Below are 24,930 nucleotides of genomic sequence, written 5' to 3'. Positions count from 1 at the left end.
ACAAACAAACAAGCAAATACTGAAAATCCTACTAGAACTGATGGAAGAAAGTATGTAACCCAAAGGGAAATGCAACAACATTCTTTTCCCTGCCACTCTTGCATCCAAATAATTAGCCTGGCATGCCCGAGTTTGCTAATCCCAGTGCTCATCATTAACCCCAGTACTTGGGAGGCAGAGGTAAGCAGATCCTTGTGAGTTGGATTCCATCCTGGTTTACATAATGAGTTCTAAGCTAGCCACGACTGCATAGTGAGACCTCATCTTAAAACAACAATAAAAAGAAGCAGAATGGTGGCAAGTTCAGTTCTAAGGGGTTAATTTACCTTCTCCTTCCTCTGTTACAGCTTCACATTCTAGAAACCATTTCTCCACCATAAAATCTAACTGTATCTTTCAATGCACCGAGTTACAAAGAGTATGTGGTGTGCTATCTTTATAATGTAGCTCTTGTTTACATGTGAAATATTCGATTTTAGTTATAACACACTAATCATAGGCAAAGGAAAAAACTCAAAGCAATGATTAGAAAACAGAAGTGGTCCAGCGAAGCCTGATATGTCTTTATTAATAGAGCTGTCTCTTATGGCTACATCTCTGTCTGTCTCTCAGGATGTACATCTACTTGTCTCCTTCCATATCTCTGGAAAGAGGAACTGAGAAAGAGAATAATTTAGGCATGTGTCAAAAAGATGGAGAAAGTAGTCCTTGTTCCCCAAATCCCCACAATAACATGTTTACTTATCTTGAACAGTGAACTCAGAAAAATGGAAATCATATTTGAACTTCATATTCCCTGGTGGGTATCTTGCCTTTGAACAGAAAGGAATCTCATATTCTTCTATTAAGTGCTCTGGCCCATCACCTCACTTTCTCTCTATTCCCCCTTGCAAAAGAAGGTATTTGAAAGCAAGTCCTGCTGTGTATGCATAATAAAAGCCATTCAAAAAACACCATTTTAACAGATCATTTAATGTTATTACTGTGAGGAGTTAGAAATCCAAGGTTCTATATCAAGCATTTTTATTCTTTTTGTTTTAATTTTTCTGTTAGGATACTGAGCAGGCATCACCTGCCATTACTAAAACAACAGACTCTCGAATAACTTCTTCATGGAAGGAAATTAAAGGCTTCTTAAACAGCAAACAAACAAATACAGTCTCTTCCATATTGACCTAGATATTTTTCTGGTGAACAATAGCTAGACATAAATGTTTACGTCTTGACCTTCTCCACCCCCATCAAATTGGAGCTGACAAGCATTGTCAGAATAAACATCTTACTCTTCTTTCTTACTCCTCCTATGGAGATGTCTTTTAAGTCTTTACCTTACTCAGCCTTTGCAGTACTTAGAGGTAAAGGAGAATTCTATTTGACTTTTATGAGGACAAATGAATTGAAGGACAAGGCAATATATCAATGAGACATGGAAACACAGTTGTCAATAATTGAGCATAATTATTCTTTCTTTTCATTGTCCTCTAGAATGACAAAAATGCATACATTTTACTTCTGGAGCATACAAAATTACTTCTTTGATACTGTGTTTTAATTGTTGGTGTAATTTGTATTCTTTTTCGTTGGCTGATATTATACTGCAAATTAAAGAAACCTTCATTTTATGGAAGCAATCTGAAGAGGTGGAGGTGAAGATTCAAAGGGCACTCATTAAGATGCATTCTGTTACTGCTGCCTTTCTCTGAGGTCCCTGTGGCCGTGCTCCCAGGTAATTACTTCTCCAAGTGGGTCTTTCACAGTGCCAGAATGCACAGGGCCAAATGTGAGAGTTGACACCAATTGGTATTGACTGAGTAAAACTGTTGTAAAAGTAATTACTAATGGTGCCTTTGGTTAAACACCAAATGCAATTACTGTGTCACAATTATGATAATGATCAGAAATGATGTTCCAACGGGAGGAAAGGAAAACAGAGTGATAATTGCCGAGGCAATTGAGAACAGTTCTAAGAAAGCTACATGAAACTCCTCCTCCCTTCTAGGTGGCGTTCAATTTTTATATTCATAATGAGATCTCCGTGACTTCCTTAACTCAGATTTGTTTAACCCATTATAATCTTGGGTTTCTTGAATAGTTGAGATCATTTCTATATTTTATTCATTGGTTTGTTAATTCAGTAAATATGAATCATTAACCTTTTTTAGGACATGTGATATGTAAGCCATGTAGTGTATAAGAAATGCTGAGTGTTATTTACTAATGGCATAAAGTGGAGATAAAAAATATATAAAATGTAAATTCTATCACATATTAGAGAGATTGAAGGAGAGTCAGGAAGATACGGGGCTGAATTACAATTTAAGATAAAGGAGAACATACATGATGTCTTTCAAATATGAGGAGAAAGTATCACAAAATCTTTATCATACTTTTGTTGTGGAATATTAGTTTAAGATGTTGCATGTTTATGCTGTGGAACATTTGCTTTAATGATGAAAAGATGTGTTACATTTATTTAGCTCTGTGAAACTGATATTTTGCCACCTGATGGTCTAATAAAGAGCTGAGTGGCCAATAGCAATGCGGGAGAAAGGATAAGCTGGGCTGGCAGGCGGAGAGAACAAAGGGGAGAAGAAGCAAGAGGACAAGGAGAGGAGGACACTGGGGGCTAGTCACCCAGACACAAGGCTTGCTATGGAGTGAGAGCGAAGGGAAGATACACAGAAGTAATAACAGGAAAAAGCATAGGGGCAAATGGTAGATGGGATAATTTAAGTTAAGAAAAGCTGACTAGAAATTAGTCAGTCTAAGGTCGGGCATTTATAAATAAGAATGAGACTCCATATGTGATTTTTTTGGGGGAGCTGGGTGGTGGGCCCCCAAAAGAGGAATGAAGAGTAAAGAGTCAAGAGAAAAAAAAGAGTAAAAATAACAAGCAAATAACCCCTTTCATATTTATTATATACATTATATACATGCATATTATATGTACAATATATATAAACTGCTGCACTCTATACTTATCTTTTATGGTATTGTTTGTCTTTTTTGCTACTTTTAAAATTTGTGACCAGCTCCTATTTTTTGTTGTTTGTTTTATTTTACTATATTTTAGTATATTGTTTTGAAGACTTACTTCCTATATTTCTAACCTTTTCCACATTTAGTTAACTACATTTAAGACTACAATTCTCTTTCTCATAATTTCCTTCACTTTGAAAGTTTCCAACATAATTTGGTATTTGGCAGCCTTATTGGTCTTCTTTAAAATAAACTTTGAATTTGCATGGATCTACCAAGTAAGAATGTAAGATCTTTTGTTCCAAAAGCTGAAGGAAAATTTTCACAGAAAGCAAAAATTACAGTGGTTTCTTTTTCTGGTTTGAATAAGAATGGCCCCCATCGGCTCATAATCTCATTTTAATCTTTGGTCATCGCGGAGGGCCACTACCTGAGACAGATTAGGAAAGTGGCTGTGTTGGAGTAGGTGTGGCCTTATTGGAGGAAGTATACCAGAGGGGATGGGCTTTGAGGCTTCAAAAGCCTAAGCCAAACCCAGTGCCTCTCTGCCTACTGCCTGTGGATTTGGATGTAGCATTCTCAGCGTCTCCAGTACCATATCTGCCTGTGTGCTGCCACATACCCCACCTTGATGATCATGGACTAAACCTCTGAAACTGTAAGCTAGTCCAACTAAATTCTTTCTTTGTAAAAATGCCTGTAATCATAGTGTCTCTTTAAAGAAATAGAACAATGACTAAGATACTTTCTCAATTTGTTATGGTGATTTCTATGCTTGGGTCTGTTTGTAACACATTTTACTGTCTTCCTTCAAATATTGCTCTGAGTGATGAAAGTTTTAAGTATCAACATGAACTTTACTGTTCATCTTGGTGATATGTGTCAGTTATCTCTCAATGTGATAAATAACAATGAGAAATAGTCAAGAAGAAAGATATATAGTTCTCATGGGCTTGGTGATTTTCTTCCCTGGTTCCATAGTTGCATTCCTTGTGGGCTGTAGTGAAGCAAACATTGGTTGGGAGAATGTGCTAGAGTAAATTTGTTCAGTACATTGCAGAGAAGGCGCCATAAAGGAGTGAGGGCAAAACACAGCCTCGAAGAGCTCACCCAAGGGACCTACTTTCTACAACCAGTTCCTTTCTCCAGAAGACTTTACTACACACTAATAGTGTTATCAAATTATTATTCAATAAATTCATCCACTAATAAATATAGAGCCCTCATGACCCAGTTACCTCTCAGGCAGAACCAAGCTGTTAATATAAGAGTCTGTGGGTGGCTGGGCGGTGGTGGCGCACGCCTTTAATCCCAGCACTCGGGAGGCAGAGGCAGGTGGATCTCTGAGTTCGAGACCAGCCTGGTCTGCAAGAGCTAGTTCCAGGACAGGCTCCAAAACCACAGGGAAACCCTGTCTTGAAAACAAACAAACAAACAAACAAAAAGGGTCTGTGGGTGACTTTTAATATATAAATATCCAAGCTGTACTATTGCAGTGTCAAAATTGTGTGTTTACATGGAAGTTCATGTGTGCATGCTGGTTCACATGTGTGTACGGAGGCCAGAATCTCATGTGAGTTGTTCTATTTATCAGTTTCCAACTGTTTGTTTTTGGTTTTTTTGGGGGGTGGGTTTGAGACAGGGTTTTTCTGTAGCTTTGGAGCCTGTTAGGAAACTAGCTTTTGTAGAGCAGGCTGGCCTTGAACTCACAGAGATCCACCTGCCTCTGCCTCCTGAGTGCTGGGATTAAAGGCCTGTGCCCCCACTGCCAGCTTTCCACCTTATCTTTCAACACAGGATTTCTTACACAACCTGATGGTTAATGATTGTTTATACTCACTGGCCAGTAAGCTCTGAGTAGCCTTTTGGATTTTAACCTCCTAATATTGAATTCCCACTCTCTGTGACAGGGCCTACCCTTTTTAAAATGTAGTTCTGTGGATCTGAACACTTGCTGTCATAATAACGGGATACTAAGTTTACTGACTGAATCATCTCACAGGCCAGCAACATGGATTTTCTAGTGTGTGTGTGTGTGTGTGTGTGTGTGTGTGTGTGTGTAGGAGGTGTTGGAAAAGGTTGTGTTCTCTGTAGCTTCTTTAGGACTCACTGGTATTACAATCACTAAAATTACACTGTTGTTATTCTTTGTTTTGTATTTCTTGCCAGAACAGTGAAACACTCCACAAAATACACTCACTATGCACCTTTTTTTTTTTTAAAAAAAAATTACTGATAAACAGAGAGGGATGATAAGAAAAGAAAACAGTGGATTTAACTTTTTATGTCATTGCATGATGTTGTATAAGTAAATACCTGGTGCCCACTATTAATTATTTGGAATGTAGTTCTCTGAATGTTGTTACTGGATCATTCTAGCCAGTTCTAGGTGTGACAGAGAATGTGGTCATGGGGTTTGTCAGTGAGCTTCCCTTCTTACCTGTTTATTCATAGTTAATGTCATGTGTTTCCATTCCTAACATGTTGAAAGGTCCATTTGCTTTACCAGGCACATTCTTTTCAGTTTACTATTTTGACTGTAAAGAGCATGCGTGTTCTGTCAACAAGACAGTATCCCTTGTTTGTTCTTTCTTCTTAGCCCTCTTACTTCTTCTGTCATGATCATCTAGATCTTAGCTTTATATTGTTAATAATCATTAATATTATGACTTAATTAACTTAATTTCTTCAACATTTACCTTTGTATTCTTTATCTACCTTTTCTCTTTTTCTCTTCCCCTCTCTCTCTTTCTTTTAAATTCAGAGCCAAGTTGCTTTCCAAACCAGACAAGTATACGCCCCAAGGCGTACATGAATTCCCATCTGGACATATTAGCTCTCCATAACCAAGAGATTTGAAAGAATAAGATCATATTTTGTTTCATTTTTCTATAAACATAATTTTCATTCAAAATAAACTTTCTCAATGTGCAATTTTAATCCAGTCTATTGTTTATAAAGTCTGGGAATTTAAACCTATTGACTGCTCTGGACATTTCCCTCTCAACTCTAAAAGTGCCTCATATTTTTGTTTCTTTCCACCACTACCACCTATATCTTCCTCTAATATATCATCACCCTGCCTAGAAAATGACATTATTGTTACACAGCATTGAATCTCTTATTATATCTCCAACCTTCCCTACTCAAATTAGGATGATTAATATAAAAGCACAAATATGTGCCTGTTCTGGTGTTCCCCTCCCCAAGCCTTACATTGTTTGGATGTTGTATTACTAATTTCTCCATGCTGTGACATAATACATGACAGGAACATCTTAAGTAAGAAGGGCTTTATTTGGTCAAGAATATAGTCCATCATGGCACTGAAGATGTGGCAGCAGGACCATTATCAGTAGGAGGTACTCACATTGGTCCTACAGCAGGGAAGCAGACAAAGAAAGACATGCTGTTCCTCATGCATTTTGTAAAATAATTTTAGGACCTTACTCCATGGGATGATGCTACCACCTTTACGGTGTGCCCTTCCTCTTTGGTTAAACCTTTTGTATTATTGAGTATTGAGCAATTTGAGCATACCATACTACAGATTTTAATCATATTTTTTCTAGTATTTGTATGTCATTTTTGTGGTGATCGAAAGGATAAAATGGACAGAGCAAAATCAATAGTAGAGCAAAATCAGTAACAACTTCACATGAGCAATTTTCCTTATTTTCTTTGAACTATAAAAACCCTAATATTCTCTGTCTTCTATTTGACCCCCAAACTTTTATCTTATCTATGACCCCCAATTTTTCTCTGTCTTCTATGTGACCTTTGACCTGACCTTGCAGATTTGTTTGCATATGATAAACAAATTGAATAGCTATTTGAACAAAGAACTGTGAGTTCTTAATTAATACTTTAATAATTTTGATAATTATATGTCAATTATTATCAAATTGCACTGAGTTACAATTGCACTCAGATTGTAAGATGTACTTATGATTAATTAGTAATCTGTGTTATTTTAAATAGCTGATTTTGGCTCTAGTTTAGTTCCTCATTGTGGGCATGTTTCTTCCATAAGAATAGTATATATTTCAACTTTTCATTAAAACAGCACATTATTCTATTAAATTTTTGTAACATGATAAATGAGTGGATATCACTGATTTCTTTCATTGACTCCATTCACTAAATTACATCAAGACAAAGCAGGAAGGGGTTTTGTTTTTTTTAATGAATATTGTTTCCATGGAGTTCCAGGGAAATATTTAAAATATGAAATACACTAACATAGGATTCTGTTACCAAGGCTTGATATGTTTAAAAATATTATAAGGTATTAATGAGGAGCCCTCATTCATCTGGTAATTATCTAGGGGTTTCCATATGTATCTCCAGTGCAAATGCTGTGATGTAGCCATTAGGGTGTATCCACATAGAAGATTTAAAGCTATCTTTTCATCTTGAAATGGTTTCATGAGCAGCATATCACTATCTTCCTCTTAAATTCTTTTGGTTCTGTGTCAAAAGAAGAGCGACACTGCTGCTGTTGTTAAAATATTATCTTCGTGCTAAAGGGCACTGTAAAGTGACAGGAAAAGACGAGGGAAGTTTGACAGGGGCAGAATTCACTCATTATTAAATTAGGTTGCGGGAGTTCTTACAGACACTGCGGCCCTTGTGTCAGAACCTCTCTGATGGAGATGGGCATATCAGTGAAAGGTGCTTCTGGAATGCCTGCTATAGAAATGTAACTCTGAATATTAGAGAGCACAATTCTTGACAAGCCCAGGGCCTAATATGTGTGAAATGTTCTCTGTTCTGCTTGATTTTTTCTCTTCTTTTCTTTTGATAGCTTATATGTTTCATTCATCTTTCTACAAAAAATTTACAAGATTCATGTTATAAACAATATCATTTTCTCTTGCATCATAGGGGTGTCATATTTGGAACCCTTCTTATTCACTGAAAATAATGTTTAGATTATTGGCAAGTTCTTCAGAAAATGATGTAACCCCAGTCTTTGTTTTAAATTAGGAAAAAACAATGTAAGATAATTGGTAGATGGGTGGACTAAAGTGGTTGGACCACAATTATAGGACAATGAATGAGTTAGAAAACAGATAGAACATTTTTGAAATATATAACCCTTTACCTTCATGCACAATTTTAAAAATGCTCTATTGTGAACAACCTTAATAAACACAAACACTTCAGTGTAGTTAGACACTGAACCCCAACTTTTCAGATGGATAGCAAGGCTTATTCCATTTACATCATGAAGTTTATGAGTGATTGTTGTAAGGAGGCCAATTGTTCATTTCCCAGTCACCCAGACTCCTGAGATAATCACACAGAAACTGTATTAATTAAATTATTGCTTGACCCATTAGTTCTAGCTTCCTATTGACTATGCTTGCATATTAATTTAACCCATTTTCATTAATCTGTGTATCACCACGTGGCTGTAGCTTTCTGGCTAAAGTAGTGGCATCTATCTCCTGCAGGACTACGTGGCTTCTCCCTTATTCCACCTTCTTTCTCCCTTCATTCCCCACCTACCTAAGTTCTGCCCTATCAACAGGCCAATGCTGTTTTTTTATTCACCAAAGGTATTCACAGCATACAGAGGGGAATCCCACATCAAGTGATTACCTTTTGGTTAGGGTTTCAAAAATAATGTTCTCAGCACCATTGCCAGGATAACTGGAAGCAGTTCAGTAAAGAGACCTGAGATTTTTATTAGCAGTTTATCCCAGCGGTAACTCAGGATAAGCTCTGTGGCATGACAAATCTATAACATGAAGCCAAGCAACTTCAGACTATAAATGGAAAGCTATGGACAATGCATGATGCATGTTACTATTGTTACAACTTTTAATTTAAGAGGTAAAATATGAACACAATAAAATAATCCTAAAACAAATAAAGATGAAACTCATATTTGCCCCTAGAAGACACAAACCTATTTGTTTTTCCCCTAAAACACAAAAATGGGTGACAAATTGAGACTAGGTCAAAAAAGTAATAATATTAATAGGGCTTATTAAAATCCACTCTGGCACAAGGAATAGGGGTACATGACCCTATTACTCAGGATATAGAATAATGGAAACTTACTCTTTCATTTCAATACATTATTCACAAAATATTTACTCAGAGATAACTTCTGATTACATTTTTATATCTGACAGACTCCATATTTCCATAAGGTTTATAATTATTAACTTAAAGCATTTATTTTATTTTTAAAGTCTTAATTCATGCATTAAACATTTCAGGTTAGCATTTTCTGGTTATGTGAATGACAAACATATCACTTATCTTTTTTGCAAGAAAGGTCCCAGTTATCTTTCATCATTATGTACAGCCAAACATAGTTAGACAAGTTTAAATACACATATACTTGAACACACATATACACAGACACACAGAAAGGAAGGGAGAGCTTTTAGCACCTCGCAGACAGTTCAGTACTGAGATATGTGTATGTGTGTGTATATATATTCAGGTAGATTTATATTTTATATGATCTATAGTTACTCATTAAACAACTCCCCTATGAAATTAGAGATCCAGTCACACCAACATTCTAACATTATAGAATCTCCTATTTAGATTTTCTTCTCCGTGACTGTATGTGGACTGAGTCAGATCCAATCATATCTGGGAACTTTTTGTGTAGATCTGTAAGGATCTTTTCTCTTCCCCTCATGAGCAGTATCATACATCCCATAAACTTCCTGATGCTGAGCAACCATAATTACTTGCTTTCTAACCTGTGCCCATGCAGTAGATCATGGGGCTAGCTAAGTAAGGTATTATGAATGGCTCCTCTAGATAATAAATTTACTGCTGTAGCCTGGAGTTTGACTTTCTTAAATAAAGAGATACTTGGAGCACCAAATATATTCTTACACACACACAAACACAAACACACACACACACACACGCACATGTACACAGTGCCAGTGAAGACCTTTCTTACTTCATGTAGACAAGAATAGTTAAAAAAGCAATCAACCTTTTGTAGCATAGATGGGTAATTGTAGATAGATTTACATGATATGTACATTCCTCCAATTTGAAATAAACAATGGATGAAAGTAATAACAAGTGTGATTTGATTTTAAATGGAAACTGGATTAAAGAGTAGACTGGGTTACAGAGTGTACTGTCTATGTAGCTAAGAAATGGGGAATTTTTTTCAAACGGCACTGAAGGTGTCTGAGAAAAGGTATGTTCTTAAAAGCTGTTTCACCGATATGAAGTTGGAATCTCAGTAGCTGGGTAATACAAGATAGAGATGGCAGTGAATGGATCTGTAGGAACGGAGGCCTTCCCATAAATTCAGTATGTTGATGAGGATTAGAACTGTGAGGAAGACTAAGAGAACAAGGGGGGAAATAATCTTAAAGACATACAGCATGTAGTCAGGTAGCTCCTATGTGAGAGGAAACCTTACCCAGGAGAACTTAAAACAATCTAGTTCCTAAGCACACAATTGTACACTTGAGATTATGTTGTTTTTATTTTTAAAGGAAAATCATAGATTGAACTGGTTGAAAGCAAAAAGAATAGAAGGCTAGAGAGAAAGATTGGTGATAAGACTAGAGAGATAGATCAGTGGTTTCAAATCATATGCTGTTAATGAAGAGGATTGAAATTTGAGTTCCAGCGATCAGGTCAGGCAGCTCATAACCACCTGTAATGCTAGCTTTTGGGAATTCGATTTCCTCTTCTATCGCCCATGAGCACATAGTTGCCTCAACCCTGCTACAACATTCAAATTCACATAATTTTAAACACGAATAAAAATAAAAGGAAAAATGACAATAATACCATTTAGCATATAGTTTTAGAAGTTTTAGGAGAAGACAGAAAAGTGTGTCCGAATGTTAAGGAATGAATGGGTGGTAGGGATGTATGGTGTCAGCTACAGAAGAAGGATTATTCGGTGATTTCTTATATTTTGCATTGTTTTCATGTGTATTAATATGGGTAGGTGAGTAGCTGTGTTTTATTTCAGAAAGAGAAAGAAAATATATTTGGTGATTATAGATGACATAAGGAGACTATTCAATGTCATCCATATGGTGATTTATTTATATGAATTGGAGGGCACAGAATAGATATGGCAAGCATTTAAAGTTATCCAAGGGAATTAGTGTAAAGAGGAGAACCATTCACAAATATTTCCCTGAAAGATGGAGATAGTATCAATGGTAAGTAAATGTTCACTATCTGTAGGGGTTTTCTACCAACAAGGATATCAACAGAAGGCAACGATGTGCCGTATGATATTCTGATCTTATCTTTATGGGATGTGCTAATAGAAACAGGATGAGCCCATTTCAGATTTGCAAAGACATTTTACTGTAACAGAGAAACTGAGGTCCTATAATCAGACCTAATGTAGAGGGCTTAATTATGCTTACACAAATATGATGAAAATAAGCACCTGGCAAGAGCCTGATACTCGACTGGACTCATGCTAGTTTCTGTAACTGCATAAACTTGGGGACCTTAGGGAAAAATGAATGTATTGTCCAAAAACATTGGAGGTCTGAGAACTGCAATCACTTTTGCACTTTAATCCAAAATTAAAATGAGATATCAAAAAGTCTTGGCTCCCTGCAGGAGTTTTAGGGAGTTCTATGCTGGCTTTTCCCAGACTCTATTTTCTGTCCTCTTTGTATGTTAATCTCCCTCTTCTTCCGACTGGAAAGAACTCTCCTCAGATTAAGAAGCCACACCAAACAATCCAACAGATTTCTACCACTCCAAAATTCTTAATCATGCTTATGAAGTCTTTGGTCACTTAAAGTGACATTTTTAGGTTACTCTTTTTTCTGAGGAAACTGTTTTGCATTTGTTTTGTCTTTTTTGTTAGTTTATAATTTGTGCATATACATTGTGCATGGTACAAGATTTCATAAGGAATTTTCATACAGGAATAAAATATAATTTTACAACACTCAACCAATATCTTCTACCCATCATTTCCTCTCCTCCTCCTTCCATAAGCCCCACCCCATTTCACAAAAGTTTTGCTTCCCCTTTCATGCCCTATATACATATGCTATTTTCTGTACCTACATAGAGAACCTCAAGTGAGAAAGAAGATGATCTATAAAGCTTTCTGCTTCTGATTTACTTTGTCTAATCTGATATGCTTCAGTTATGTCCATTTTTCTGAAAATGGCATTATTTTATTCTTCAACTGAGTAAATATCCATGATGTTGATCAGGTGATTCTCACATTTGTGTATTCTTATTTAATTGTGAGTGACATAAAAGACACAAAAATATACATTAATCTGTAAACTTTCATAAATTTGAAGATGAATATACACGAATCTGTTAACTAGTCCCTGTATAATGTTACAAGAGGTATGGGTGTGACTCGGTGTTAGATAACTTATCTGGTACATATAAAGTCCTGTGCTTGATGATCAGTACTGAAAGAAAAACAAAAACATTATTATTACCACTACATTAAAATTCTTTTTTACACACACTCTTACTCTCTGTGTCTCGTCTTCACATCTCTCCCTGGGTGGCTACATGGAAGTCCAACGGACAAGTCTTTCCCACATAGAGGCTGACAGAAAATCACGCTAGCAGGCTAATGTCACATTTTTCATTCTGAAACAGCGTAGCAAATTGACATTTTACATACCTAGAAAGCAGGTGTCAGAATTTTGATCATGAGCACAGTTTTGCTATTTTCAAAGATAAAGCATATTTTTATTGAACCCCAAAATGAAATTAAACTCTGCTATGCCCATGCATGCTTCTGTTTCCCATGAGGTCTCATGACTATGAGCCAAATATCTTCCTTAAGAGACAAACATTTATAAACCTCAAGGGGAAAGAGGCAGCACTCACATTAAATGGCAAGGCAGCTACAAGAAGTAATCCCATTGGTGATTACTGGAAATACTTGAAATATTTATTTTCAAATAAGCACTTGAGATCTGCAGAGATCCAATAGATAAAAATCCCCGACCTCCAACTTTTTCCAGGCAATTATTTCTGCTCCTGTAATCTAAGTCTTGGATTGTTGCTGACTTCTTTTGCATCCTCACAAATTTGATTACTTTGTGATTGTCTTTCCAAAAGAGTCTGCCTGTGTAGCTCTGACAGGCTTTGCAATTGTTGTGCATTGCTGTGCTTAAACTTGTAGCAATCCTCCTTCCAGAGTGTAGAAATTGCAGGTAGGCTCCGCTGTCTAGCTTCCTCTTAATCTGTTTTCACTGTTTTCAAATAGGGCCTTATTTCAAGGCTGGGGAGAGAGCTAAGTCTCTAAATTTCTTGTCACTCAAGCATGAAGACCTGAGCTAGATCCCCTGACACGCATGTAAGAAAAGAAGTGCTGTTGCACATGTGTAATCTTAGAGGAATGAAACAGAGACAGAGGGGCTCCCTGACCATCCATCCTAGTCTACTGAAAACAAGATGTACAACTTCTGAGGAAAAATGCTTATGGTTAATCTCCTGCCTCCACATACATGGGTACACAAATGCATGTAGAAAAAGCTTTATCTCAGATAGTTGGGGAGTAGTCTGTGGAGGGTGGCAGAAAAAGTTGATACAAGTTAAAAACAATGATATGGATGTATAAAAATGTCTTAATGAAAAATATAGTTTTGAGCAGGCCTGAAACAGTTGTTTGGTACTATATAAGCGACAGCATAATTTATACTAACATGGTTTTGTGTTCATATAAATTTGTTATATATAACACACCATATGAACGTTCCATTCTTATTTATAGAGGATCTTCTCCCCTACCCCCATCCCAGTCATCCAAGATGCTGTTGATACAACGTCTCATTAATCCTTGCCAAGAGTCTTGTAGGTGTTACGATCCCAGTTTTATAGATGTGGAGCAAGCAAGCGTAGGCTTTTGTTCATGAATTTCAAAAACAGATAAATCACACCACCTTTGTACTATGTGTCAGTTAAAAGGGAGGTCATTAGAGGGAGGTGGCTAATGTGACACATGAAAAATTCACCAGCATCTCTAATAAGGAATGGCAGCGTCAAATAAAGGAAACAGAAATGGCCACAGAGTGGTTCCACAGTCTGAATTCTAAGATCCCAAATGAACCCGGGCAGCTCTGTTTGTGTTGTTTGTTAGTTTTTTGTAAGCATCAGAATGGGAATAAAGCAAAGAAACAGCTTCCATGGGTGCAGTGTGAAGATAATTCTTAAGTATAGAGCCCTGGTGAGGTTTCTCTAACAATTTTGCAGATGACAAGGCCTCTGGGTAGATAAATAGACCCCACATTTTCGCTAGACACACATAACTGCAAATGTCAACAGCAACCATGGAAGTGGTATAGAATTCACATGCCATGCAGAGCAGAGAAAACTATATCCTCATTATGTACAGTCTTTCAATATTTATTTCTCTTTAAAAGAACTGAAGGGTAAATGAAGGTTTGCCCCCAAAAGTGATGTGGTCACTAACTACGTACTGTGATGATCTCTATGGAGCACGGCCAGAGTGTGATTTCGCTCAGCCTCTGGGTTTCCCTTTGCTCTTGTCATGCCACTTGAGCCTCATTATACTTTTGTCTATATTTTTAAATTTATATAACACAACCTGTCTCATATGTGCTTTTATAATATTTTGTAGCTGTTACTTGGATGGTGCATCAGGAATTCCAATAAAGATAATCTCTGACCCTAAGTAGATATAGCAATAAGGTGTGTGTGTGTGTGTGTGTGTGTGTGTGTGTGTGTGTGTGTGTGTGTTCATGAGTAATATATGTGTGTAGTATATGTAGTTTATGGGTGTAGTGACTATGAGTATATGTCGTCTGTGTTCAGTTTATGTATATTGTGCACATGTGGTGTGTGTATATTGAGACAAAGCATAAAATTAAATTTGAAACAGGAAAATTATTTTTTAAGACAAAATAACTTTTAGTACTTTGATATGGACTTAAACATAATACTTTTGGGTCAATAAGAGAAAAATGCAACTAACTGTGAGGAGGTTTTAGTCTGAAAGCAGTATTTGGAACAAGCTTTGAATATTATTTTTATCTTTCTTATATTTTTTTTTTAAAACAAAACCTCTCCTCATATCCTTGGTAGTTTTCAAACTCCTTATGTAGACCAGACTGGTGTGTGCCACCATGCCTGAGAGGCTTTGAAATCATTAAGCAATGAGAAGTCATGGAAAAGAAAACCATAATCAGAATTTATTTTATAAAAAAATCTATTTTCAATAAAAATAGAAGGAAAGATTACTGCTAGAGATCTCCTTTAATACATGTGCCACGGAGCAAATATATATTCTCATCCTAATCCTACACTGCATTTTCTTATGTATTTTATCAGTTGTTTTAGAGATAATACAAGTTAATTTTTTAAAACTTCCTCAGTGAAACAAAGAAGCGTGATCAATACCCACGTGCTTCTAAAAATGATTATTCTTTGAGGTCGCTTAATATATGTGACTGTGAGACCCAATTTTTGTGGCGGGATGCTGGGAGCATTCTGATAACATGTTCTGACATATATTGTTAAAGTTTCCCAAAATTCCATATGCTAAAACATAGGTCCCCAGACTGACAATATTGGGTGGCTTTTGAATCTTATAGTTATCCTCCTGATATTGGAAGGAGACAAGATTGCCAGGCAAAAATTGGAAACTTGTGGGTGGGGATGGGGTGGGGGTAAGGGAAAATGGGGAGAAAAAAGTGAGAAGTGGAGGATGGGGAAAGCTTGGGGGAATGGGACGGTTGGGATGGAGGCAGGGTGGATATGAGAGGAGGGAAGTATATATCTTAATTAAGGGAACCATTTTAGGGTCGGCGAGAGACTTGACTCTAGAGGTGTTCCCAGGTGTCCATGGAGATGTCTCCAGCTAGATCCTTGGGCAGCTGAGGAGAGGGAGCTTGAAATGGCCCTATCCTATAGCCATACTGATGAATATCTTGCATATCACCATAGAATCTTAAATGGGTTAGTCCATTGGAATTTGAAGTTGTTGGGGTGCCTATCTTGTGCCTGTCTTATAAATCCTAGATGCCATGAAGTAGACACCTTAGATGCCATGAAGTGAGGTGCTCTACCACCACCCTTTGCCTTCCCTGGACTCAAAGCAATGGAGCTTTCTGATCGTGGATGGAAGCAGTTGAAATTTTATGCAAAAGCATATCTTTCATCGTCATAGTTATCTCACATATTTTATTATAAAGATGAAAACATGATTAACATACTGCTTTATGGTCAGCTAGAAAAATATTAAGTAACATAGCAAGTACTGAATACAAGCTGCCAGATGAGTGGTGGAGACAATTTAAGTACTGCATAAATTCAGAGGCAAGATCATGTCATGACTTTCATTAAACATCTCTCTGATCAAAGAACCACAGAAACACACAAGAAAGGGCACTGCATCTGTTTTCAAGGAGTCTAGATTTTGAATTGGAAGACATAATATAAATAAATACACAACAGTAAAGAGGCAGTTGCTGGACTAATTAGAAGAGTAAAGTAGCAAGGTACATGCCCATATGAAAATGCAGGAAGTAGCAATATCCCTTTAATCACTCGATTTTTCCTTTCTTCCTCTCTTTCCTTGTCTCCTTCCTTCCTAACTTTCTTTCTTCCTCCTCCCTCCCTTCTTTCTTTATTTCCTTTCTTCCTTCCTCCCTCTCCCCAACCTTCCTCTCTCCCTTTCTCTCTCTTTCGTTCTTCCTTCCTTTCACTCTTTATCTTTCTCTTATTATTCAATATATTTTAATTAAAATACAATTACCTCATCTTAATCTTTTACTTCTTCCACTCCAACCTCTTTGTCTTCCTCTGACATTGGTGACCACACTTCCTTTCACACACACACACACACACACACACACACACACACACACACACACACCCTACTAAGTCTATTTCTATTGTGTGTGTATATGATTTTAGGGCTGACCATCTTGTATTGAGTAAGCAGTTAGAAGGCTCACCAATGTAATAGCCTAATTTCCTCCCTACTGGAAGTCATTAGTTGCCTGTATTCCTTTGTATAGGAGTGAATGTCTGAGAATTTTACTCTTTCATTTTAGTGTATCTATTGGTTTTGTCAATGTTCAGGTCTTTTTAGGCCACCATTTTTAGGATACACAGTCTCCATGCAGACTTCTTGGCTTTTTGTTTCTCACGATCTTTTAGACACTCTTTTGAAATGTTCCTTGAGTTAGGTTCAGGAGTTGTGTTGAACATGTATCCACAGAGGCCGAGTTCCCTCTGATCCATTGATCTATAAATTGTGTCCAATTCTGGTTTTCTTTAATGAACTCAATTTGATATAAATGGAAATTTCTTTGACAAATGGTGAGACCTATATTTATTTGTAGGTCTGAGGATAAGATTTAGAATGTAGTTAAAAATTATACTTGTCTAGTAAAGTGATCATATTTTATTGTATTTCAATTAAAATAAAATAGGCTCTGCTCTAAGATCCATGACTATTTCTACATAGTTGGATGTTTCTAATACAAGGTGTGATTTTATTCCTGTTGAGCAGATCTTAATTCCAACAATACATCTGTTGGTTACCACCAAGATATATGTGTTGTTGTTATACTTTTAAGAATATCTAATCATGCTAGTTAGTGTGATTCATAGGCATCACAGCTGGATAGACTTATTGCCTGCTTCCTATCTGAAAAGTTTCTGCACTCCGATAAGCCTCTCCACCAATATAGCAATCCAGATCAGATCAAATCAAACTGAATTTTTTTAAAAAAAGCCCTGGTTTAATGGATAAAAAATGTTCCTGGATGATTTTGCAGCCCCACAAGACTGTCAAATGATGATCCCTACCCCAGAGATGCTCAAGACTAATCCCACCGGGTATTTAAACTGCCCCCTGGAAAACAGACATATGGGTTTCTGGTCTTCCTTCCTTGTTTCCTCTCTGGGGGACTAGAAAATTCTCTTGGAGCATTTTTGTCCGTTAATCCTGGTTTTTTTTTTTTTCTAATTTGGTGTTGCCGGAGGCTGCTTGTTCGTTCCCAGACACCCAGAACCGAAATAACCACACAGAAACTTTATTTGCAATACTGTTTGGCCAATAGCTTAAGGATATTTTTAGCTAACTCTTATATCCTAAACTAACCCATCTCCATTAATCTGTGTATCACCATGAGGTCATGGCCTACTGGTTAAGTTTCAGTGAGTTCTGGCTGGGGTGTCTGTCTCCTGCAATGGCTACATGGCTTCTTCCTGACTCTGCCTACTCTCTCTCTACATCTCTGTTTGGATTTCTCATCTGGCTTTACTCTGTGAAGCCATTTGCTGAAAGCAGCTTTATTCATTATCCAATAAAGGCAACACATATATGTAGTAATATGAGCGGCGGGGCTGCGTCCCCAGCACCCCGCTGCCCGCAAGGTTATGCCCGAAATAACAACACAGAAACTGTATTCTTTTAATCACTGCTTGGCCCATTTCTATCTAGCCTCTTCTAGGCTAACTCTCGCACCTGGACTAGCCCATTTCTAATCATCTGTGTGTAGCACCCCAAGGTGCGCTTACTGGGAAGATTCTAGCCTATGTCCATCCTGGGTCAGAGCTTCATCGCGTGTGCCTCAGAGAGCAGAGCTCTCGCCTCTGCCCGCAAGAGTGGAGCATCGTGTCTCTCTGAGGCGTCTGCCCCGAGAGGAGAGCTATCAAGTCTCTGAGCTCACTTCCTCTTCCGCCCAGCATTCTGCTCTGTTTACTCCTCCCACCTTATGTTTTAACCTATCAGGGCAAGCAGCTTCTTTATTTAATTAACCAATGACCTTCCTCCATCACATATACACAAAAGGACTTCCCATACTAATTAGGTATGATTTGGATTGCTGTTTTGGTGGGAGGCTTATCAGGGTGTAGAAAAATTTTACTACACTTGGAAGCTAGCACAGTATTATGAAAGCTAGAAAACAGCAAGAAGGTTTATAGGTCAGATCCATCTCATATCATCCTAGTTCTGTATCCTAGGTAAACAATGTCTTCGGCAGTAGGGACTTAATTTTTCTTAACCTCTGAGAGGTAACCAAGAGGAACATTAATAACCCATATTGTTTAGCCAGTCATTTGCATTACCAATCACTTAAAAAATGGTTGCTTATTGCTGTTTTTTATTTTTGTTTTCTTTTTTGTTCTTATTATTGTTTTGGTAGTCTACGGCCCTTGTAGGAGCATGGTCAGCTCAAATGGCATGACTTTATTTAAAATTATATGTAATTTTAGGTAAATATAAAATAATATGACTCCTTGAGATTTTATCAAACAATCTCAAAGCTTCTTTTTTCTTACTCTTCAATCATAAAGGTGGTGACTCCCATCAAGATAGAAGAGATACAGAAATGACCTCATTTTCAATAACACCCATTACCTGATCTTCATTTAAATAGTCTTTTACTTGAATATGAATGCCTCTTCTGTGTGAAGTTTCAATTTAGAGTGGGAATTTCAATAATTAATTGAAAACACTTCCTGTTTGTTAGTTTAATTCAAATCACACCACAGCTTTCCACATCTGTGCACGTGTTATTTAAGCTTCAGTTACACATGTACTTGTCCACTCTGCAAATCAAGAATAACTGATATCAGAATGATTGCCAGGGATCAGGTGAACTTTTCAGTCTCCTCTAAGCAATTATTCCGTGTGTGTATAGATATTTAACAAAGTTTTGTGGAATCATGAACCTTTGTTTTTCTCTTCTTTAACTCACCTACTTAACTAAGACAGGCTGCTCTCTAAGAACCATATAACCATTTATACGGAGTTGAGTTTAGTACCTTTAGCAGGTAATTTCCCTTCTTGGAATTACATTCACTGCAGAAAAAAAACGTAAATATCCAGTCTTTTTGATCATCACTATGCAGGTAAAGAGATTAAATTACAATTTGTAAGGTGAGCGGTAGTATACAGACTTCATTTCGAAACACTTCAGCATTAAAAATAAATCTGCTATGGTCTTATAACTGAGCATAGCCGCATTACTTCACAGAGCTCACATGGCCTGCTGACAGATACAAGAACTGACATTTAATTTCTCTACCACTTCCCAAATGGCTGAGAAAGTTATCATTTTCTTCCTTTTTATTGCAATATAAAAAAGTCTAATAAAATCCATCAAAAGCCTTATTTTCTTGAAATCAACAAATTTTGGGGCGATTGTGATATCCTCCAGTCTATTTTACTTGATTTAACAACTATTATTAGTGTGTGTGTGTGTGTGTGTGTTACTATTATTTTTGTGGTGCCAATTGTCAAACATGCTTTTCCTAAGCAAACAATTTCCCGTAAGAACATATCTAGTTCAAAATTGCTTTGAATGAACTCTTTGGGAAAACATGATAGAGACTTTATTTTGTTTTTCAAGAAATCCCTTCTTGGAAATAAAAGTTTAATACTTAAATTAAAATCTTAATTACACATGAATTTGATCTATGAACTAATAATAGCTTACCTAAATAGAAATTTAAAAGTTACAAATTGCTTATACATATATGACCCCCTCATTTAAATTTTGCCATAGCCATTTGCACAGATATTGCCATTTTAATTTAATTTCAACAGACAAACTAAAAGTGTAGGAACAAAGAAGCTAAATCTAAACCCTATTCATCTGCACATAGTTAGTAGGTGCAGAGCCATAATTAGAATGAAAGTATTTGAATTTCTCAGTCCATAAGGTTAATTTGCAAATAAACAGGAGTACCTCATTTCCATCGTCAATAGCTCAGGGTTACATAGTCTAAGAAAAATAATTAACATTTGAGCATACCAGAATCAATCAAAGTACCCCATATATATTGATCCCTTGAAAAAAGTTTTAAAAGTTTAAACATAAGGAAATTCATTCTCCCAAATTTAAAAATGTCTCCAGAGAAGCCAAATTTCGTACATTGTTAAACTAGATTTTAAACCCACACTGAACATACTTTGAAACCTTAACATTCTCTTGTCTGTGTTTGCAGATTAAGAATATGTATAATGAAATATATATAAGTTGATTTTTTTCTTCCAGGACTAAGTTTCATTGAGCTTATGGAAAGTTGTACTTGTACTTTGTTATTCTATAAGTATACAGTAGATATTGAAATTATTTTTCCCTTTTAGCAACTAATTTATATTCATGGTAAAATGTAGAGAAAAACTGCTGGTTCCTTTCCCAGCTACCCAGGCCTGAATAATAACACAGAAACTATATAAATTACACAACTGTTCAGCCAATATCTGTCAAATTTCTAGCTAGTTCTTACATCTTGAATTAACGCATTTCTATTAATCTACGCATTGGCATGTGGCTGTGGCTTACTGGTAAGGATCCATGGTCTGTCTCCTTGGCAGCCACATGGCATTTCCTTGACTCTGCCTCTGTTCTCTCTATATCTCTGTTCAGATTTTCTGCCTGGCTCTACTCTACTAAGCCATTGGTCAAAACAGTTTTTTTTTAATAACCAGTGGTAATAAAACATATTCTTAGCATACAGAGGGGAATCTCATATCAGTAAAATATTCCTTCTTATTCATTTAATCATTCTAACTTAAAAAATTTTATAATAGAAATAAATAAGGGTTTGTATTGTTGATGTTTCATTTGGGACTAGGCCCCCACAGTCACTTGTTCTCTGCATTTTGATCAGTTCTGTCTTTGTGTAAAGACCTTCATCTGTTGCAAAGGAAGCTTCTTTGATGAGGGGTAAGAGCTACACATGTCTTATTCTCAAACATGTTGATAATGCAGTTAAAAATTCAAATTTCCATCACTATTATTTTAAATATTTCAACAGCTTATTTCTAAAGTGGAACATATTTTAGGTTTTTTTATATTTGTTTTTGGTTTGCTCGTTTTGACTCTACTGTGGGATTAGGATCTCCTTTTAACATTTACTGAATGATGTTATGTACCCTATGAAAAGCTAACAGGTTTTGAAAATTGTCATCCTATGTATTCTCAAATAGCAAAGCCATATATTTTGAAGGAGTACTCTATTTTAACTATTTACAATCTCCATAATATTAAGACTATAGCAGCTTCATAATTCTCCAAAAAACCGGATGAAGAATTTGAGAATTACATTTAAATCGACCTCCTACCTGGGCGCTATACAATGTGATTATACTTCTGAGCTGAGCCCACTGAATTGCAAACCTGAGCAATGGCACTTTCCTAATTTGCAGTGGAAAATAAGCATGCAAAGGACAACAGCTGTGGCTGTGATTGTGAAAAAAGTGATCACAACCTCTAGAGATGCAGAAATAATACTGGGGGAATGTTTGTACATGGTATCTTTTCTTTTTAAACTTTCATTGTTTCTTTGTGGATTTCACATCATGCATTCCAGTTCCATTTATCTCCCCATTTCCTCAAATCTGCTTTCTACCCTTGCAAACCCCTATCAAGACCAAATTAAAAAACAAACAAACAAACAAACAAAAAACCCAAAGAAACAGAATAAAATGGTTGACCAAGTTTTTTGTCTCACCGGTTCCCATAATTGTTTAGTCCTAAATAAACACACAGAGGTCTACATTCATTATAAACTGATTGGCCTATTAACCTGGGCTTTTTATTAACTCTTATAACTTATATTCACCCATAATTCTTGTCTGTGTTAGCCATGTGGCTTGGTACCTTTTTCAGCAAGGCAGTCACATTTTATTTGCTGTGTCTGGCTTCCTCTCTGTGTCTGGTTGATGATTGCCTTGTTGCCCTGTCTCTACTTCCTGTCTGGTCACCCTGCCTATACCTGGCCAATCAGTATTTATTTAAAATACAAGTGACAGGATACAGACCATTGTCCCACAGCACAAAACTAAAAAAAGAAGAGGAATCTTGTTCTGAATGCTGTAGTGTGGCCTATTCAGTCACACAGTTTGTCCTTTATTCATTTATGTTTCTATTCAAGTGTTCATTGACAAGAGTCATTGGCCTGGCTTGAAGCCTCTGGTTACTGCTAGACTACCAAAAATGGGATTTCCTGGGGCTCCTTGTTGCCTTGTGTCATGGAGATCCTGCAATTTTGGATTTTTAGGTTTGTCCTCTTCACATGCTCCAGCAAGAGTCAGAAAACAAAGGAACAAAGACCTTCCTTTCGGGCAAGATGAGAGTCGTGATCTATTGTAAGGTCATTAGGTATAGCCCTAAAAGATTTCCGGTCTAAGTAGTGAATTGGCTTGTAGCATGTTTATATGTTAAAAACCTAAGTGTTGTTATTGAACTTCTCAAATGCAGGCTAGAACAACAGTTTTTTTTCAGATCGATGTTTTTGTCTTTAAATAGAAAACATGAATTTACTAATCTGATCTTTCTATCCTTCCCCTTACTTGTCTTCTTTAGGACCACCTCAGAAAATAGTATCACCCAAACAAGAACATGATGACAGGAAACACGACAAAGTCGCCGACAAAGGAAGTGAGAGTGGGACTTCCTGCAATGAGCTCTCCACTTCCAGCTGTGACAGTCACTCAGAGGCCAGCACTCCACAGGACAACCCGCCCAATGTCCAGCAGGCGGCAGCTCACCAGCCGAACACCTTAACCTTGGATCGACCCTCCAAAAAAGCGCCTGTGCAGTGGATGCCGCCACCAGACAAACGCAGGAACAGTGAACTGTTTCAGTCACTCATCAGCAAGTCCCGAGATACAAATCTCTCCAAAAAGAAGGTCTGTGAGAAGCTAAGTGTGGAGGAAGAAATGAAAAAGTGCATTCAGGATTTTAAAAAGATCCACATTCCAGATTGTTTCCCAGAGCGCAAACGCCAGTGGCAATCTGAACTGCTTCAAAAGTATGGGTTGTAGGAATGGTGATGTTCCTGGCTTGTTTGAATAGCATTCAATGTTTACTACAATGTCACCGACCTGACTGTTGGTAGGTGTGATTCTTGCTGCTCTTCCTTTTTGTGAACAGTGGACGTGGGACAGTATTTTCTTTTCATTACTTTTGTTGTGGTTTTTAGAAACATAATTTTAAAAATGAAGCCAACAAATGTGTGTCAAAATGGTATATCTATCTGATTCAAGCCATTTTGTGATAATGAATGTATAATGTGCATGATCAAGAAACTTAGGAATCTTGATTTTTGAACTGTGGTCAACTGGACATGTTTGTCATTCTATAACTCACCAAACAAAAATATCTTCATATCACACCAACTCAGATGACAATGTGGATCAAGCAACATGAAGTAAAATTTTAAGTGATGGTTTTAGAACCCAAATCTACAACTGTTTAAATGTTAATGCAATAAACAAGTATTATTTTTGCATGAACACAATGTTATAAATAAATCACAAGAAATAGGGAAGATCTGTTCGTTGCTATGAAAGAAAAAATGCTAAAAAAACAAAGCAAAAATTATATATATATATATAGTTTCAGGCAAAGTCTATAAATGTAAGCTGTCTAGGAGACTGACTTCCTTTGTTCCAGATCTGTGGTTCTTTTGTGTAGGTGTATGGTGTTTCTGTATGTTAAGATGGTGTAAATATGCCTTATATTGTTATGTTAGGACATCAACATTCATCTATCAATGCTAACCATAATAATTTCTGTGAAATGAGTCTTTTTACATCAGGCTGTGAGAATTGGTACAAAGATGATTTAAAAGATCCTATTATCATGTTAATCGAAATAATTGAGGGAAATGACAAAGCTTTATGTATTTATTAAAAAAAGGAAAATGTGTTAAAATCCCTTAATTTCTACTGACTTTTCTTTAAAGATATTATTTTATCACCCTTAATTTTTACTTAAAACAGCATATTGCATGCAGGATGGTTGTTAAAACAGAATGCTGCAAAAATTAAGCATAACTCAATTTGAGTTAGTGAGAAATCCTGGTACCAGTGAGCTGCTTAATAACCTCACAGTCAGCAAGAGAAGAAAGACCTCATTTGATAATGCACTGAAAGTTTATTTTCACTGACAACCAGATTGAAAAGCCTCTGCACAATAAACTGGAAGTTATCTCTTACAA

The 24,930-nt window shown here is 36.6% G+C and overlaps 1 protein-coding gene across 1 annotated transcript in view; it reads left to right on the top strand.

Moving 5' to 3' along the window:
- Kctd8 (potassium channel tetramerization domain containing 8) overlaps window positions 1–24,653 on the top strand; it is a 227,437-nt gene extending 202,784 nt beyond the window's left edge. Inside the window, exon 2 of the mRNA XM_005359301.2 lies at window positions 23,292–24,653. Coding sequence (XP_005359358.1) covers window positions 23,292–23,752 — 461 coding nt within the window. The 3' untranslated portion in view covers window positions 23,753–24,653. The remainder of the gene's footprint in view (window positions 1–23,291) is intronic.
- The last annotated feature ends 277 nt before the right edge of the window (window positions 24,654–24,930 follow it).

The sequence above is a fragment of the Microtus ochrogaster genome, linkage group LG1, assembly GCF_000317375.1.
Source record: "Microtus ochrogaster isolate Prairie Vole_2 linkage group LG1, MicOch1.0, whole genome shotgun sequence".
Classification (NCBI taxonomy): domain Eukaryota; kingdom Metazoa; phylum Chordata; class Mammalia; order Rodentia; family Cricetidae; genus Microtus; species Microtus ochrogaster.
This window is presented reverse-complemented; position numbering and strand designations above follow the sequence as displayed.